This window comes from Schistocerca piceifrons, chromosome X (genome assembly GCF_021461385.2).
Source record: "Schistocerca piceifrons isolate TAMUIC-IGC-003096 chromosome X, iqSchPice1.1, whole genome shotgun sequence".
Taxonomy (NCBI): Eukaryota; Metazoa; Arthropoda; class Insecta; order Orthoptera; family Acrididae; genus Schistocerca; species Schistocerca piceifrons.
In genome coordinates, this window is record NC_060149.1 from 256,053,522 (window position 1) to 256,074,614 (window position 21,093).

Here is a 21,093-nt window from a genome sequence, read left to right on the forward strand (position 1 = left end):
ACTCACCACATTTTGTGAATGTAATGCAGGTGGTGGGCTCGAATGTCGTACTGTACAGATGACACCCGCTACTCTGACACCCAGTGTAGATGGATGTTGGATGTGGATGGAAACTGTCAGGATGCGCCATATTAAAACTTGTCCGAGTTTCCCCAGTGATTTATTATTTCCAGTTACAGTCCCCTCGTTCCTCTCGGTCTCCGTCACTGGGTCCCGCAATGCTGAGGACACCACTTTGCTGTCTGTGAAACTGCTTGGCACGGAATGGCTGCCTCAGCGACCCATGCAACGCCCTGCTGTGCATCGGCCTTGTACGGCCGCGGAGTTGTGATGATGTCAGGATGCGCCAGCAGCCGACTCACCGACGTCCGTCCCCATTGCCTCAGCGCCGCTTGCTGCGTGCTTCTTCGCTGTCGTGGTTAGGATCGCGGCAACAAGTGCCTGCAATCTGACAGCCAAATCTGCAGCCCTCACCTCGAGATGCCTCTGGCATGTGTTAGAAGCCAACAAGACAGCCCGTGGTAGCAAGCTGTGGTGTGGCCCGCCGGTGGCTGGTTGCACCCCCGCGTTGGCCTCAGAGGGTCAAACCAGCAACCTACCGTGACTAGAACACTGGCGCCCTATCTGCTGATGCGTGTAGCCGGTGGTGTGACACGCCCTGCCGTCCAGAAGAGCTGTCACACTTGAATGCCTTGTTAGTGAATCAGCACATATTTATACGTGGCTGTGTGCCTCTGGTTTGCTAATGCTCATAGGTGTTGGGCCAGTGGCCCCCTTCTGCCTGCTTTTGCGCCATGCACACCGCTGCGTTTACTCTTTTCAGCGGATCTATGGCTCTGTGGCCGCCATTCTACTTCACAACTGCTGGTAGCGTAACTTACAGTAAACAGGCCCGCACCTGGCTGTAACTTGTGTGCTCAGAAATATTTCACCGAAGCTAACCTTTCCCCCATCTTAAACAGTGGTGCTGCTACATAAAAAAATCCTTGGGTAATTAGAGTATTGAACTTCAAACCTTTGGATTCGTATTCTAGTGTTTACCCATGAGCCACCGAGATTACAGCAGAAAAATCGGAAGCCACATTCCATCCTGTGTAAACAACCTCCACACAAAAATACTTTCACCATGTGTCAGAACAGCCACTGTTGCCTTCAGGTATGCATTGTCACTCATGTGGTTCTTGACTTACTTGTGCCCTGCCATTGGTGTGTGCCAATGTGTACCATGACTCCATTAGTCCAGGCAACCATTTCCCATACTTTGAGCATCTAAAGGTGCTATTCCTGGACCAATGCTAATCACAGCCCTGTGACAAGTGGTAAGTAGACACACACATGTGGTGTAGTGGCTTCTGCACTCCATATTAAGGTAATGTTTGGGATGGAGGGGCTTCTCACTGCTCCTCATTGTTTAACACTGGACTGTCAACTGATCTGCAATGCCGTGACCCCATTATCCACTGTCACAATGCACGACAGTCAACAGTGACCACTATCATCAACATGACATTGTCCATGGCAGTTGGCTCTAGTGACAACATTTTTCCCTCAAGTGAGGTACTCACAATACTCCCTTGACATCTTGGAAGGAAAAAACCTGAGATGGAATGTCCATTGAACCAGGCACCTAAAATTTGGCATGATTGAATGCACTGATACTGTGTGTCTCACAAGAACCATGCCACTGACCAGTGTTAAGGTTTGATGACATCCTAGTCACACATCTCATTACTTGTTAATAATAAACATTTTTACAGATGTAGCAATCACCTGCTGTATGGAGGTAAGTTTTCCAGTAAAAAAAGAAAAAAAAAGAAAAAGTCTTCTGGCAGCTTACTTGTAGCAGATGTATGGCTCACCAGTCGAGCTCTTTCTAATTCATTTCTTACTATGCTGTTTACATTAATTACACTTTACATATTTTTTAGAGCATATCTAGTTTGAATTCTTTATTATTACTGGGCAGATTGTTCACTACATAAATTCTTTAAACAATCTCCTAACTTTAAAATTTGTGAAAAAGCATATAAAAATAGATTTGGCTCCAAAGGAGAATAACTGAATTAAAGATTCTCAAAATGAAGAATGACTGAATTTTTTGCAGGTTTCTAGTAAAAGATTTCACAAAAATCTCATATAATGAATTACTGAAAGACAGACATTGTTTCCAACATAATTTTTATATTTTGAAACATATACAGTATACACATTCATAATACAATACGAATTCACACAGTATGGTATTAGTACAGTTTACACACACTCCGTGCATACCATAGCCAACAACCACCTTCCACATGAGAACAAAAACATGTATATCACAGTTTAAACCAAAATACTAGCCATATTTTTGTTTCCTTTAGTAATATTTGTACAGCTTTCCATTTTAAAACACAATCCTCATCTCATCTTTAGAACTAACCAAAGCGTAAAAAAGACTGAAAATGAAAAAATGAACAGATACAATATGTAATGGTTATGGCTTCCTTTTCCGAGACGAACGACGCGATTCATTGTGTTCTTCAAGAAGCCACCTGTTCTGTCAAAATCATCTGCCTAAAACAAAGAAAGGAAAAATATGAAAAACGCTGCAGTCATTGAATTCACATAGTTGCTTTAGTGATGACGTATACTCTTCCCCAAGTACTGTGTGTTATTAAGCCTCTGCTTTTTCAAAAATGAGACGTGATAGCAAATACATTTTCTGATATGGCATTACCAGTGAAACAAAAACTTTTTTTTTAAATTTTGCTTACTAAATGGAACATTTAATGTTACATTTTCATAAAAGCAAATTACCTTTTAAGTATCTAATATTGAAATGACTGCTGCACTTTGGCTAATAAATATTCACTCTTATTATCTCTGTTCTGTACTGTATTGTGAAAGTTCCAAGAGCAATATTAAGTAATTATTCATAAGTGTAACTTTTGATTATGATTTAGTGTAGACACCACATTTGGTATTTTCATAAATAGCTTTGTATTTTTGGTGTTTATTCAGAAGCCATATCACTTACTTGTTATAAGCTCAGTGTTAGTTGCAGCTGAAGACATGCCATAGTTGCTCTGAGAAATAAATGGCCCAAAGTACTTTAGAGAATAATTTTAATGTCATAAGAGTGTTTGTCAAAACCTTTCATCCATCCCTGTCAAAGATACACAATGTGTTGCCTAATGGATGCCCATCTATTTTTTTAGCCGTGTAATTCTGCATTAAATATTTTTCTTCAAATTCAGAGGTGCCACAAAAAGATAACATTATACTGGAGCAACCTCAGTAGTGCCATCCATGTCCTGCATGTCTTAAAGTGAATGAGATTCCATACTGCTCTGGGACCAACATGTTCCACTCTGCCATAATCATCCCCCGCTTTCCATCAATAGACATCAGATGTCAATATGAAATTCAGGGAATGGGAATGACTAACAGGGGTACGAGGCACCCTCTGCGATGCACTAATCTGTGGCTTGTGGAGTACATATGCAAATGAAGATGTTGAAGCTATCTGTATTTTTTAGAAACTGCGATGCATCTAATAACTCTACCGTGCCTACCAAATTAACAGCCAAATGACAAACAAAGTTTATACAGGCAAACAGTTGATGGTGCTATCCCATAACATTGTATGTTAAGAGCTGGATAAGCTCTAACAAAAGAGCTATGACATTTTCTCTGGTGCAAGAAATAGAATAGAAAAGGTGTACACAACCTAGTTACAGATGCCGGTCCAACCAATATGTAATATACCATGAATTTGGAAATATTTTGTTAATGTACATTTTGAGGTGAAAGTAAATTCATAGCCTGAACTTTCTACTAGTTACTGAAATCTGTAGCACCACAAAAGATTTCAACCTGTTAGGAAACTGTCCTTTAGTGCATATCAGCAATGGTTTAGAAGCAAAAGCTCTCAATGTAACACTTAAAACTTACCAAAGTGTTTCAATAATATTTGAGTCAATACATTAACCTCCTCATCTAACATACTATAGCTGGTCTTAATGTCTTCCAAATGTAATGTAATGTTCTAGTAATAATGTGATGTCATCTTTAAGGACTGTACACAAGCCTGGGAATAGGGCCTGTGTCATATGATGAATCTGCTTATCTGAAAAGCACACAACAGTCACTTGAAGTAACATCATGTTTGAATAAGAATGTGGTCAGTATGCTGGTTTCAGTCAAATCATTAAAAAATAGGGCTTTTGGACTGTGTGTGAGTAAATCCACAACACTTATGAAAAAGATGACACCTTACAATGTTCTACTTTTCTTCCAGTAACTGGATGTAACTTATGTACTCACTGCACCAGGATGGTTCCATAATCAAAGCCACACTCAATTTCACTCTCCATCCTTAGTCCAGCAAATCTTGATACTCTGTTATGAACTCAACAGCAAAGGGATGTTAAATTCTTATTCTTTCTTGGCATTTAACTTTTTCTTATAAAACAAGAAGCTTCCACTTGTACAAGAATTCTGTTGCCACCTACAACTGGGACTTTTATAGGCTCCTGAAACAATCATTTTAATGTTTGGCAGAGCCCCCAATTGAGAACTGTTTCTTATTACTCTTCCTCTTATAGCATATTGATGTTAGATAAATTTTTTTCCTCTTATAGCATATTGGTTTTAGATTTATTTTTTTTCACAATACATTAAACGAACAGGTGGTATCCACTAAAGATGCTCCAAATACATATTTCAAATTGTGAAAGATGATCAACAATGTCATGGTAGTGCACTGATTGTGAAAACTGGTTTGTGCGGTAAAAATAGAGTAGATGCAAGTATTATTTTAATGTCAGAATACCCCAGATATTAAAGACATCAGAAAAGTTTAAAAAATTAAAAATAATGTCACACATACCATGTGGTTTAGAAGTTTCTCCTGATATTTCACTTCATTTCCAATTTCAAGTGTAACCTAAAGAAATAGACACACAAAATCTACATAAGTATATAATGGATAAGTACATCAGTTTATAACTTCTTGTAAATACAGAATTATCTGACAGTTAAGTAAAGGAATCCCGACATTTAGCATATTTTATATTGAAATTATGACAAATTTTGCACTTACATGAACAGAATTTTCCATCTGTGCTTGACAAAATATGACATCAATAGGAAATAATTCCCTTATGTTCTGCAACATATTATTTACTTGGTCATGAACTGGCCTTCGGTTTCTTACATCATCAGGTGACAACTGCATGTCACAGGCACAGACAAAAAATATTTTGCAGAACATCAGGAAAGTGATTCCTATTTAATATTACACACATTCTGTTGAAAATCTATTACAGACTACCATCTTTTTCACCTTCTGTAATACCAACTGATGATGACATTTTGCATATGAAATATAAGACATATTTTACAAATGAAATGTGAAAGTTCTTGGGCTGACACAAGTATGGTGGTAATATGACACAAATATGGTGGTAATATCAATGCTACCCTGTTTTGTGATGATTTTGTTGTATGTTGTAAATTAATGTAAGTCAACATGATCAGCAAATTAGTTCTGTTTGCATGGTTTTCTAAAGTAGTCTACAGGTGTTGTGTGATTTCCATTCAAAAAGATGAATTAGAATATTGTTCATGAAGGTGTATTCCATCTTTGCAACTAAATGAAAGACAAATTTTTTTCCCCAAATGTGTCTGATGATAGAATACTGTGTTACCACAAATTTATTTGTTTTGGTTGTCTTACAAGAAACAGAAAATCATCCAAAATTGGTGAAGTTTTGTAAGGAGTCTGCTCATTCATTTTCATTTAAGAAATGAGTAGCTGCATTCAAACATGTTGCACAGATCTTGAAGATGATTCCCATGAAGGATATTCAAAAAGTATACATCACAGATGATCGAAATATTGATAACAGTGTAGGTGAAACTATTATTTTAAAAGTTTTTCACTACTGTTGTATGAATATTTACAGTTGCTACTGCTGGTTGATGCTGTTGAGTTTTTCAGATTACTAAGGCACAATATGAATTACTTTCTCAATTAAACATTTACATTTGACTGCTATTTAAAACTTAACTTAATAAATATGTTAATGCCTCCCATTGAGGTGCTGCAAATTTCTGCTACCAAGAGACTTGCAAATTCGAGAGATACATTTAACTTCTATAAGAATTACTGGTGCCCAAAAATCCAAGCACAACAGCCAGTATGATTTTAATTGATGTACAGTGAGAGGAGGGGATGTGAACACTGTGTCTCTGATTGCATTCATGCGTTCAATTGTACCAATTGTATCACAGTGTCATACCCATTCCAAAATAATTCAAGCTTGTGGTAGAGGTGCATGAAGGAAGGCATATTTAAGGTGAACATCTAAAATTCCATTAAATGCCATTTCTTGATACAGAAACTTGGCAAAACTAAACCACATTTTGCTTTTTTTTTTTTTTAATTTTTAGATACTACGCACAAAATATTTTCCTCAAACATAACTCGTATAATCTATCAAACAGAACACTATGGTGCCCCGATTTATGCATCCCAGTCATACTGAAATTTGCTCATAATTTTTTGCCACTAGAGGACAACCTTCAGACTTCTACTTCCTCTTTACTAGATGTGAAATGAAATATTGCTGAGCTTTTCCCAAATTCTGCTATGTTCCAACTTATGCAATAGTTTAACATGATCCACACAATCAAATACTTTCATTAAATCAAAAGTGATATCTAACTGCACTCAACATTTCATTCAGTCCTTCAGGTCTCTTGTACACAAAAGAATTAATTACATTTTCTATTCACACTCCTCTCCTGGAAACAAACTGTGAGCTTGGCAATAAACAGTGTGTACAGAGATATGTTACTAGTTTTTTTCTAAACGACCTACCGTATTTACTCGAATCTAAGGCGCACCTGAAAAATGATACTCGAAATCAAGGAAAAAAAATTCCCGAATCTAAGCCGCACCTGAAATTTGAGACTCGAAATTCAAGGGGAGAAAAAAGTTTTAGGCCGCACCTCCAAATCGAAACAAAGTTGGACCATTGTAATATGAGACACAATTTAGGTCGAATGAATGACGATACAGCTACAGTAGTTTGGTTCGAGTCGTAAGCTTAGCAGTTAAGCTTTACCAGGTAGCCATTGCTATGCATCAGGCGCTCTGTCCATATTTATACGGGTACCCTTCCTTTTTCACGTGCTTCGTCTGGTTTGAATCGATTGCTTATTTTTCTTTGATCTGATAAGTGTCGTTCTCCTTGTTGTAGGTGTTTACGTCACTCTAGGCTGAAAATGCATTATTGTACTGTGTCATGCATTGTTTGTCGCATTCTGATAATGTGTGTTTACGACCTGTCGCCGCTTGTGGCATGGCCTGCTTTTGTGCGTGCTACCGCCGCTTACAATAAAAAAGAGGAATTGTCACATTAGCGAAAAAATTGAAATTAGAGTCATCTTAGATTTAAAAATCTAGTCAATTGTCGTTCTTCATTTCTGACTGTGTCACTATTAGGCATAAGAATAATACGAATATACACATGACATGATATGTAATTCTTCCGCGTTTGCTGTTGTCTCACACTAGTTTCGTAGTTTATTAGGCAGACAGGATTTAAATGAGATAGCAGTAAACACAAAAGAACACATGGCAAAATGTTTATATTCGTATTATTCTTATGGCGAAGAGAATACTGCATGTGATTCACAATTCATAAAAGTTCCTATTAGCAACCATCTCTTCTCACAGGTAGGAAAAAATTCAGAACGTAGAGTTGGCCATATTGACAAACATTCCAAACAGTCTTGCCAGTCAGATTTTCGTAGTACATTGAAATACTGCTACATTCGAAGATGAACAATACGGAATTTGTATTTACTTCGTTGGATAATGTATGAAAATACAGTGGTCGAAACTCGGGGCGGAGAAAAAAAGCTCGTCTTACACCTTTTTTAAAAATTTATTTACTGACGCAGAGGTTTTGGCGCCAGTATTTATCTTTGTGCCTGCAAAGCATGCCTGTGTAGCGCTACATATATTCGAAGGCTGAAGTTGTGGTGGCACCTACAAACATTTTTCAGAACTTCCGCTTGCTTTGCACTCGATTCTAAGCCACAGGCAGTTTTTTGGATTACAAAAACCGGAAAAAAAGTGCGGCTTAGATTCGAGTAAATATGGTACTCAAATGGTTCAAATGGCTCTGAGCACTATGGGACTCAACTGCTGAGGTCATTAGTCCCCTAGAACTTAGAACTAGTTAAACCTAACTAACCTAAGGACATCACAAACATCCATGCCCGAGGCAGGATTCGAACCTGCGACCGTAGCGGTCTTGCGATTCCAAACTGCAGCGCCTTGAACCGCACGGCCACTTCAGCCGGCTAAATATGGTACTCAAAAACTTTTAAAAACAATGATAGTAAGGAAATCAACCTACAATTCCCTACATTCTCTCTTTTTCCCATTTTGTAAAGTGGCCACACCTAAAAGATGCATTGCACAGGTACGTAAGTATGTGTTTCATCTCATCTGTGTTTGTTACATGTAGCTGTCAGTCAAAGTAGATGTCTTGAAGTTAAGGTTCTGTGTATGTTCCTGGCCAATAAAACTTGGATATAACAGTTGACAGAAAGTGATTAATAAATATTTCACACCCAACTTCTGCTTTGATATGCTTCTCACAACTGAGGATACAGTTTCAAGTTTGTTGGAGTGGTCATTTTCCACATAACCTATATAACCATTTGTTTATAAAAATTGTACATTTTTCATGCTGCAGTATTTTCCCAGTAGTGTTTTGCCTGTTATGTGATGAAGACCTTCGCATAAAAGGTGAAATCTGTCTGACAAAGTAAATATCAACACTGCAGGAAAAAGTACTTTGTTTATAAACTAGTACTGATATTGTAATGGAAAGCACTGGAGGAATGTAAATAATTTAAGAAAAATAAAGCTAACAGCTCAGTGAAGTCAGTCAATCCCCCCCCCCCACTCTCTCTCTCTCTCTCTCTCTCTCTCTCTCTCTCTCTCTCTCTCTCTCTCCCCCCCCCCCTCCCATGAAGAAAAGCATTTGTTTGAAAGCTAGCAAAGTTCTCAGTCTTGTTTCTGTATCTGACAACAACTCAGCACGTCTACTATTCAGCAACCTTTGTTCCTTAAATTATTTAAACTGAATTGATATAGTTTCAGTTTTGTTGTGAAAGATCAATAGTTGGCATAATGTGTGGTTCTAGTCTGTTGAATTAAATTCTCGAGTACTTCTCAGTGTTGTATGTGGTGAAATTTAGTAACTGGGCTACATTTAATTTCTTCCAAATGCTATTTTAATAGCATTAGCCATTGAAATGGCTCCTTATCACAAGTACACTTTGGTTATATTGTAATTGATGAGAAACTATCAAAGAAAGTGATTCAAGTTGTGAGCAATGTGAACTTTTTGGCAAGAATAGCTTTCAAGACTGTCTTTGAAAGTTTGCATTAAAGTAGACCCACGCCACTAAATCCCTTGTTGATCACCTTTGGATATAATTCTACTGTACTGCCTCCCAGTATTACTATTTGTCCATCATGATCTGATAGACTATCACTCACCCCCAGCCTCCCCCTCAACCAAAAGAAGAACCTATGGTGGTAGTTAGGACAGTAACAAGTTGATAATTAATGGAAATTTTGAGAGATGGATGAGGGTTCATAGCAACTGCCTTCAGAACAAGAGGGTTGAGGGTGATAGGAGGAAACTATAGGGTCCTGGAAAGAGTACGACCTGTGATAACTGAAACCGTAGGATATGTAGCTTTGGGAGTTATCCTTTGACACACACACACACACACACACACACACACACACACACACACACACACACACAACACACACACACACACACACAAACCCCCCCCCCCCCCCTGCCTCGGCTCCTACATTCCTACATGGTGGACTAACAGTACACTGTGTATGTTTCCTGTATGCATTACTCTAGCTCGCTTTCTTTCATGTGTGCCTATCAACAACTCAATGCTTCTGCTTTTTGGTGAGTGGTCTCCTTTAATCCAAAAGTATTTGCACTGAACAAGAACTTTCGTACAACATCAATACATATAATTATTTTACTGCTTTTTTTGAGAATGTACTGCAATGACAATGTCAGTTTCAGTGTCAATGTGACCTCATGAGGACTGCCTTCCTCTTCCTCTTCCTCCTCCTCCTCCTCCTCCTCCTCAAGTACTTTTTGCGAAGATGATACACTGTAGCAACAAAGACTAGTAACCCAATAAAGATAGGCTATAAACAGTAATCACCAACCACAAGTCAGTGCATGGTGATATGGAAGAAAATTTTACTACATATAAAGGCAAATCACCTCTGGCACGTTTTCATGTTACAAGAACTGATGTCTATTTGTAGGTGGCATTCTAAGAGTGGTTGGGCTTTCAACTCATATTAATCAAATACCAGATACATTTGGCTGTAACAACATGGGTTTTATTTGGAATAATATCGGAATTTTGCTTTCAGTTGCCCATCTGGGACTGGCACATGATAGAAATTATATAACAAAACTTCAACACCAATTCCAAATGAAAATTGTATTCCATCAGATAAGATTCTGGACATGAACAATGAACACCAAGAACAAGTATTTAATGTTATAATTGATGAAATGATCCAGAAAAGTCAGCATGGCAGCTTATAGCCCAATTGATATAATAATTTAATTTGGAGTTTTTTTAAATTTTTTTTTATTAAGATTCTTCCAATAAATTCACCACTGTCATTATAACTGATAACTAGACACAAAATACATGCATTCTGCTTTTAATTGGGAAAAGAATGTTTCCTGGGCCCTTTTAAACATGCTTTACAGGAGTCCAGTAAAATAGCTATCAACCTCACATACATTTCAATATTCACTATATGGTGATAATGTTTCCAAATATATTACATGCTTTAAAAAATATTTAAAAAATGAGGATTTCTGTGCTCTTATAGAAAATAAAACCATTATTCAAAGTATACGTACAGCTTTCAAATCATGAATCTTGTCTCTTAACAGTGCAGTCATCTTTTCATTTTCTTCTTCCAGAATATCTCCATGGTCTACGTTTGTAGGAACTGGTTCGTAAAACTGTCCTGTTAAAACAACATTTACAGTACTATGAATTTTGTGAAGTACAGGCAAATATCTTAAGTAAAATGTTTACTAAATTAAATACAAATTTCTGGATGAAAACAAATTTGTTGAAAATGAAGAACAGACTGCTTCAGAGTTTCACATCAGTAAGTGTGTTGCAGTATCTAATTAGTAATTACAGATAAAATATATGGCAGGCAGAAAACTGAAATTCCTTTTTTTCTACACAGATAGATTTTTAATTAAAATATAGTACATATAAACTGACAGGAAAAAGAAATCACAACACCAAAGAGTAATTAAAGTACAGGTATGAAATTTTAGGAGTACATTTGTCAAGGTATCATATTTAAGTGATTAACATTACAAGATCACAGGTTAATGTAAGTGAGAGATAAGCCATAAATGTGAAATGCTGGCACATTAATAACCAGTGTAATGGCCAGAATGTTGAATGCAAGCATGCATGTATTGTGTTGTACAAGTGCCGAATGTCAGTTTGTGGGATGGAGTTCCACGCCTGTTGCACTTGGTCAGTAAATACAGGGATGGTTAATGATGTTTGTGGATGATGCTGAAGTTGTTGTCTGCTGATGTCCCGTATGTGCTCGACTGGAGACAGATCTGGCGATCGAGCAGGCCAAGGCAACATGTCAACACCCTGTAGCACATGTTGTGTTACAACAACGGTATGTAGGTGAGTGTTATCCTCTTGGAAAACCATTCCTAGAATGCTATTCATGAATGGCAGCACAACAGTTTGAATCACCAGATTGACATAGATTTGTAGTCAGCATGTGTGGGATATCCGCTAGAGTGCTGCTGCTGTCATACAAAATCGCACCCCAGACCATAGCTCCATGTATAGGTCCAATGTGTATAGCACATAGACAGGTTGGTTGCAGGCAAACAACTGGCCTCCTCTTAACCGACACAGGGCCATCACTGGCACCAAGGCAGAACCAGCTCTCTTCAGAAAACACAAAGAAACCTCCAACAACCTGCCCTCCAATGAGCTCTCGCTTGACACTACAGAAGCTGCAAATGGTAGTGGTTTGGGGTCACTGGAATGCAGGTTACAGGGGGCCTGGCTCGGAGCTGTCCTTTAAGTAACCAGTTTGTAACAGTTCGAGGTATCACTGTGGTGCCAACTGCTGCTCAAATTGCTGCTGCAGATGCAGTACAATGTGCCAGAGCCATATGTCAAACACGATGGTGTTTTCTCTCAGTAGTGCCATGTGGCTATCCAGAGCTTGGTCTTCTTGCAACCGTACATTCTCGCAGCCACTGCTGCCAGCAATCAATATTCCTGCCAAGTCTTTCTGCAATATTGCAGAAGGAACATTCAGCTTCTCATAGCCCATTCACACTCAGTGAGGTACTGATAATGGTGTCTTTGTCACATTAAAGACATTTTTGACTAGCGTGAACGACCATGCCCAACCTCAAAAGAAGCTACCACTTACGACCATTACAGTGTGTATTTAAAGCAAACCTGATTTGCATCCTCATAGTGGTGCTACTAGTGCCACTCTTATGTGACTGGTGCAAAATTTGAACAGACATCCTCTTTCAAATGTAGAAACATGCCTACCAACTTTCATCTATTTCAGACAACTCCTTCTTGATATTGTGATTTTTTTTTCTTTTTTCAGTGTGTACTGTAAAAGTCAGTTGTTTTATCAATGAATTTAATGCACTATGTTATGACAGTAATCAGTACATGGTCTGCACAGAGCCATGTGTGTTTATTTCTCAATATAGTCATCTTTTAGATCAATTCACTCTGTCCAATATTTTTGCAATGAATAGTTTCTATAATGTCTGTGTAGTACTTCTTTAGATGCAAAACAAGGTCTGAGTCAGAGGGTACCAAGTCTGGTACCCAACAAGTTTTACTTCAACAAGTTTTACTTCAAACTAACCCCAGCTTTGCCATTACTGAAGTACCTAAGTGGACTGTTGCATTTTCCTGGTGAAAGATTTTTTTTTCCTTTCTATTGCAATCATAGTCTCTTTCCTCATACGTTTCCATTAAGACCTTTCTGAAAAATGATTTCAAGCTCATCTTTTTTGGCACAAAGCCACCAGTTTTCATTCACTGCTTTGACAGTTGTTCACTTTTGCACACAGTAATCAAGTCGTGTCTCATACACAATAACAAATTAGGGCACAAAATTAATAACATTCTTTTTACAACAGTTTAAACATTTCTGACATTTTTTTCTCATTTTCTTTTGACTAGCATTCAAGATTTCTTACATTTAATTCATACAAAATAGACCATACTTTCCCTTCTGGTATGAATACAATGTCAGCTCCTTCATAAACATTTAACTGCTGATTACACAATGTCATAGTGTGCTATTTTTTTATATTTACATCAGTGACTGCAGAGTGGCAAGTCCTTAATGTGGATCATCTTCAAGGGAAGTAAGGACATATTTGAATACAGCTGTTCACTCTTTTAGTGTTGAAAATGAAGCAGTAGGCTCTTCATAAATGAAACTCCATTGGTGATAAACAGTCCAAAACAAAGATTTTAGTACAATATTTTACTTAATACATTTGAACAATAAAGCTCAATAAACAATACTATTCTGTAGATGACACTTGCCTAACAGTATTATGCAACATGCACCAACACAAAAATAACATTTTTTTTCCCTACTTGCTCAATGATCTCTGGAACAAAGGATGAACTTACTACCACTCTCAAGCCAATTCCAATCAACTGAAGAGCTTGGTCCAGACATATTGACCCACAATACCACAGAAACACAAAATACACTTATCTGAAGCTGACAAGGGAACCTCCCCATCGCACCCCCCTCAGATTTAGTTATAAGTTGGCACAGTGGATAGGCCTTGAAAAACTGAACACAGATCTGGCACAGTGGATAGGCCTTGAAAAACTGAACACAGATCTGTGTTCAGTTTTTCAAGGCCTATCCACTGTGCCAACTTATAACTAAATTTAAGGGGGGTGCGATGGGGAGGTTCCCTTGTGAGAGTAACTTCTCAAAACAGACACTTTCTGGCACAACCATTGTATTAGTCACCTACTGCCATCATTTGATTGTGTCAGCATCAGTCATGTGTGGTACATACTTAAATGGTTTTAGAAAAGTCCTCCTTGCCAATGTCATTGTTTTATGTAGTAATTTATTATGACTAATTTATTAAAAACTTTTGTATTATATTCTCACCAATGCAGAAATTGTTACTCCATAATATTTAAAATATTTTGGGTGTAAGGATGATATCCAAATGGTATACCTGCTGTCAAGTGATATTTTTCCAGACCTGGTTATAGAAACGACACAGTAATGGCACACGCCTCCCTAACTCTGAATAAAGCTGAAACTATTCAGTAGTGGAGAAAGAATACTGGCTATTATTTAGGTCATCAATAACCTATAACACCATATTTTTTAGTTGTCATTATAGAGCACCATTTACTTTATTTGTCATTTAAAGCATAATCCTGACCACCTTGAAAGAGGGGCTTGAAATCTCCAGGGGCATGGCATTATTGTGGTGCACATGAGTGGATGAAATCATAACTGGATGACTACACCTTTCTGAGAAATCTAGAAAAAGATTATCAAGAAATTCTGCAGCACTGAATGGGAAACTGAACAACAGAATGCAGATTCAAAGCTGCCACCATGCCTCAAATAGTACTTTATATGGTATAATAAGAAAAAAAAGGTGGGGTGCTTTGTTAAGAAGTATGTTAGAGACAACTGCTTGACATCTGTAAACCCAAAAACTTAAAGTTGAACAGTATCTCAATAACACCAACAGCTGGTCATCTAGGGCCTCTTAAGATTTACGGCACAATCAATAAATGATTTTACTGGCCACATCTATTCAGAGGTGTTCACCGTGTATAAAATGGTTGACAATGTCAGACATGGAATGCCTTAGGAAGGAATAACATGCAACAGACGAAACTGAATATTTGTTAGCAATTGTAAGTGGGCGTACTTTATAATTAATAAATAAATAACGCGTTGGGGAATTTCTTCCGTTTAGTTGGCCGACTGGGAGTGTCATACCAATATCGAAAGGCACAATGCATTTGATAGAACTATAAATGTGCTCTTTGGATGATTCCCAATTATGTCATGAGAAATTATTATTAGTTACTGAAGTAGATATACTACCAACAACACTCTGCTCAGAAATAGTCATAAGAAGCCCAACTGATTGTGGCAGCTGACATACTGAAGTGCAAGTTCTCAATTTATTTGCTACTGCAGCAAGGTAAAATTTTTCAGTACAAGCCTTTATCAGAAATTATTCATGCTGTCGAATGTCATACCCAGTGACTATCTATTACTCCCAAACAAATTTTGTAACCAAATGTTGCAACATAAGCCATTGGGCATGCTGAACATGCACATTACTGATAAGTAGAATAAGTAGGATACAGTACTGTCATTCATGAGATTTCCCAAAACAAAAGCCAAACAAGATACCTTAACAATTTACATCCCTTCTCTTACTGCATGGCTGTAAGGTACAGCTGATGTACACACTTGTTCCATTTGTTCTTTAACATCTGACTTAATGATACATGATAAAAGATAAGGTTGATAACTGACATCAATATCATGCAAGATATTCTACACTTACATACAATACTGATAATCTCAGGAGGTCTTGAGTCTAGGTATTAAGGTCTTCACATCAAAGAAGGTTCTGAAATAATATTTTGGATTGGGGTTTGGTGACGACTGGGTGTGAACATTTTGACAGCCTGTAGAACTGAGCAAAGAGCAGAACACTGTCAACAATTTTTATGCTAGCCTTTACAATGACCCTAAACTTAGGATGTTCGTGGATTCTAACACCACCTAAGTTACTACTGACAAGAGGATAAGTTCCAGCCTATTGATACCACTGGATGGTAAGAATAATTACCTGAAAACAAGACCACTGATATGTCACCAAAAAAATCAGAAGACACAAATATCAGAAGAAAGTCCATAACTTGCTCACACACTATGTTGGCAAAACAAGAGGGCACCATTATTTTTCTACACAGGAAGTAATGCCATAGTTTTGAGGCTACGACTATAACATGTGAACTATGCCTCCAGCTAATGGACCTAACTTGTCAACTTCATGCCTGTTGCCATACTATTTAATTTTATGTTAGATGCTCAGACTCTGTGAGGTCACTGTTGTGAATTTCAGTCAATACAAGAATAAATACAACCTCTGTGAGGAGCAAGAATGTGTAGTTAGCATCTCTGGGCTAAGCAAAGAGTTTTATGGTTGCTCGATTTTGAGCATGTGCCAGCCTTTAAAGAGGAGTTTACAGATACAGTTGGTGGTTAACAGTTGGTCAGAGGAAGTACAAATTTTCTGGCTGCATGTCAGAAGGAAATTGAACAATAACTTGCACGTACGGAATTTCACCCAGGATTGGAGCATTCATGATGTTACTATAGCACAGTAATAGTTTTTGAGAAAGAATATATTAAACTAAACCCATCAATCCATTGTGCTTGATGAACTCCCACCAAGCACTTACTATTAATTATGAAACATTCCATATCTGGCAAGGAGAGGAGTAACTATTGACGAAGTGAGCAAGTAAGAAGGGATCGTCACAAATTCTAGAAAGAACAAGATTTAGTGTGTTGCGCATCTCTGTACTCATATAATTTTTCAACAGATTGCTTCAGATATGCTCTCCACCAGCTCCAAGCAGTTGTGAATCTCAATCAATCAACTTTGCTTTCTGTATTTTACTGATGCCATGGTTTTGCATATATTCAGAACACAGCATCCCAACATTTCGCCAGAAGATGATGGGTATGAAACTCATCGAAACATTGCGACAATATGATGCCACCACTCAGCTGATAACCTGAGAAGAATTCATCAATCAATTTCTTGGTTCAATGTTTGATTGCCATACAGATTCACAAATGAATGAACTTGATACTGGTACCCCTCTCCCTCCCCCAGTATTAAGAAACAATTAAAATTACTTAAAACAAACATAGCATCAGTCACTGATGGAATACCAGTTAGATTTTACATTGAATTAGCCCTTTCCTCGATCATATTTATGGACAATCGCTTGTGCAGCAAATAGTCCCGTGTCACTGGAAAACAGCACAGGTCACATTATTTTCAAAAAAGGTAACAGATAAACCAATATTGCTAATGACAATTTCTTGCAGGATCCTAGAGCATATTCTAAGCTAAAGAATTATGATGTTCCCAGAGGAAAATTAGCTTCTCTCAAAGAATCAGCAGGTATTAAAAAATAACTGCTCATCTGAAACACAGCAGTCTTTATTCATAAATGACACCTTGCAATCAATAGATGCAAGTGAATAACCCATGTTCCTAGATTTCAGTAAGGCATTTGACACTACTACATTGTCAACTACTAACTGAGATACGATCATATGAAATATCTTCACAAATATATGATTGGCTTGAGGAATATTTGACTAACAGAAAACAGAATAGTCTTTTACATTATGACACAGTAAAATACTCAGAAAAAAATTTATATCAAGAAACCGGTGTTATACTGGATGGCGAATGTTCCACAGAAATGAACGTAACATTAGGTATGCCATGAGGAAGCATGATAGGACCTCCATAATATTTTCCAAGAACATAAACAATTAACCAGAGAGGATTAGCAGTACTGTAAGATTGTTCACTGATGATACAGATGTGTATATGAAAAGTTGGACAGTCTTAATGAATTACAGAAAGATTTAAACAAAATTTCCACTTTGTGTAATGAATGATAGCTCTCCTTAAATGTGAATAAATGTAGATGATTATAAGATTGGTGGTGTTTGTCTTCAGAAAGTCAAATTGTATGAATATTTAGGGGTAATACCAGAAAGGAATATGAAAATGGGATGATCACCTACAATCAGTATTAGGCAATGTGAAAGACTTAAATCTGTTGGAAGGATTCTGAGAAAGTGCAGTGCATCTGTACAATAAATTGCAAGCAAGATGCTAGTGCAACCAACTCTAGAATGTTGTTCCAGTGTTTGGAGCCGTTATCAAGTAGACACAAGAGCAGACACTGAATGAATTTAGACACATGCTGCTAGTATCATAACAGGTTGGTATAGGCCACACAAAAATGTAAAAGATATGCCTGGAGAACTTAAATAGGAGCAAAGTGATGGCTACTAGGAAATAGAATGCTGATACTGTCTTCTCTCCAATGAAAGAAGTACAGAACACAAGAGTAATATAATCAGAACTCTGTAAACTGTACTGTGGGAGGACTATGACTGTATCTTGCACACACATGCCATAATCAATTGGTCACATAACCAAATAAACTGAGATATGGCTTAGAAAAGTTTGATCTTATCTTTTTTAATGCCATGTGCTGCTTTTCAGAAGCAGGTGAGAATTTTTAAGTGCCAACAAAATTAATGATAACAATGTAACCAAATATTATGGTTTATCAGGAGAAGGCAGTTCATCACAGGAAGAACTGCAAACTTGCTCAATGCAAAAAAGTGTATGAGGAAACTTAATCATCAGGAAGGCGTTACGTGTGCTTCGACAACTGGTAAGCGTGTTCCAGCTAACGACAACTGGTAAGCGTGTTCCAGCTAAGTTGTGTTTGAGTGAAACCTTGTATTGCCCTAAGAGATGCAAGGATAAGATAGCTCAAGAAAGAAAAGAGCAGACATCTGCTGCCTATTTTAAGGCAGATTATGTAATGAAAGATATATCTATTAAAGACCAAACAAATGTCAGAGACAAAAAGAAACTGAAGTACACGCAATCTATTTCATATGCCAAGAACTAAAGTAAAAACTGAAAATGGAGCTGGCAACATTGTGAAAACATAGTACTTTCATGACACAGGATACATTCGCAATGGAACTAAAACCCTAAGATAAAAAAAAAGTAGTTAACCGAGTAACCTCTGCTATGCGTTTAGAGTTCCTAGTCAAAGGTATGACTTGACTACCATTAAAACTGTGTACTTTGCATTAGGTAACACAGTAATCTCATAATGGCATTCCTTTCTGGGGGTCAATGCACAAGCAAATATTTGTTATGCAAAAATTAATTGTCAAGATCATGACACGAGTACCACCACAAACACCTATCAAGCCAATCTTTAAAGAACTGGGAATATTACCTGTCCCATGCATATACATCTTAGAAACTGTTTCATTTATAAATAAGAATCTCACATCTCTCTAAAACAACTCATGATGCGAATGATAATCACACCTGTGATTGTGGTAACATTCATCTGAGAAATCATTCTGATGCCTAACTTATGGAGACTAAACTATGTCTTCTAAAACTTTAATTTTGTCCAAAATGTATTAACCATTAATGTGAAATAATGTTCAATAATAATAATTTCCATGTTGGCTTTGTATTGTAAAAAGAAGAACACTGCTTAGAAACTAATGTAATGAAAATGTATGTATATTCTGTCCTTTGAAGTGCATATATATTTAGGAAGCTACATCGCAAAAAGGTTTATGCTCATTCAGCTATGTACTGTTGTGTCTTTTATCTCACACCATGGACATGATTTCATGGATAAATAAATACATACATACCAAGGCATTTTTGGGGTATTTATTTATTCTAATCTTCTACTGATTTTCTTCTATTAGAAAATATCTTGACAAACAGGGTTAGCATATCTCCTATTGAGGCAAATCCTAAACAAGAAGTCATTTCCTAAAGAAACTTCCTGCATAAAAGTCACAATAATGCCATGGAGACCCTGTAGTACCATATTAGTGAAACTAAATGTAAGGTTACGGAATCTATACGAATTCCAGCAAACTTTTAATCAATCTAATCTATATTCTTAAAACCTAATGAACAATACTAGTTATAAAAGTGATAAACTGAAAAGTCAACACAATTCCTTGGTACAATGTTCTAGAAGAAACAAGAGAGAATGGAGCATCACATTCACTTGCAGCAAGCAGATGTGAAGAAGGCAAACCCAGGAACCATTAAGGAAGCACAATTAAGTATCATATTCAATAAGTACTGCTGTTCAATTTGCAGGAAAATTAACTGTCAAAATGTTAATAACTGGAGTGAGTAGCGTATCATAAGCGATTTTTCTGTATGTATAATCTTGTTATTAGCGATGATTATTCAAGTGTGAAGTACATGAATGTCCAAGTGAAAATGTGTCATCTAGGAATGGCTGAAAAATTGCATCATGTTTTCAGAAACAAATAAACCCAAGATTTTATCACCAAATAAGACTTGTTGCTGCTATTACAAAAATTCCTAATTTGTTCAGTGATTCCTGTACAATGCAAAACATGTTATATTTTCGTTTGGCTCAACAAATAAAGGTAATTAAAGATAACTTTTTAAAAATTCCTTGCCATAGTTTTTCTACCTGGACCAGTTTTTGAATGACGAAAAAAAGAAAAATCTCATCATCAATACACATTATACACTGATAATCTGTGACATAGTCACAAAAGAATAACATACTCTCTTGTTAACAAAATTACTACACAGGACATTCTCATCCTCAGTTTCAAGAGCCTATATCAAAAATTAAAAAAAGAAAAATGCAGATGAGCAAAAGGTAAACTGTTCTGACATTTACCAGCTATCACTGCAGTAAATTGAAACAGCAAACTTTTCATTAAATATAATTTAAAACAAGTGAATTTGTAAAAGTTAGGCCATGAAAATTATTGACTCATTGATCCACCCAATGTGTTTCATAAATTTTGTCATGAAGGAGAGTCTTCAGGAGTGTGGAAGGAATCAGTTATACATGAACAGCCAGAAGCTGAAGAGTGGTATTTACAGTTCTGAGCCCAAATATTCCGATAAATTGCAGCAAGAGTGGCTAATGAGGTATTCTCTTACTTTGTGAATTTTAAAATGTATTCTAAGAAATTTGGGGCTCTCAGACGGTCATCGTCAACTTTATACTGCACGAGATTTCGACTGGGCATCT

At 37.0% G+C, this 21,093-nt stretch overlaps 1 protein-coding gene across 3 annotated transcripts in view; it reads right to left on the reverse strand.

Moving 5' to 3' along the window:
* Window positions 1-2,161: 2,161 nt before the first annotated feature.
* Window positions 2,162-21,093, reverse strand: part of LOC124721777 (BET1 homolog) — a 36,045-nt gene continuing 17,113 nt past the window's right edge. For all 3 annotated transcript variants that reach the window (XM_047246891.1, XM_047246890.1, XM_047246892.1), the window contains exons 3-5: window positions 10,998-11,107; window positions 4,874-4,930; window positions 2,162-2,556 (exon numbers count right to left, since the gene is read on the reverse strand). In XM_047246891.1, coding sequence (XP_047102847.1) covers window positions 2,401-2,556; window positions 4,874-4,930; window positions 10,998-11,107 — 323 coding nt within the window. In that variant the 3' untranslated portion in view covers window positions 2,162-2,400. The remainder of the gene's footprint in view (window positions 2,557-4,873; window positions 4,931-10,997; window positions 11,108-21,093) is intronic.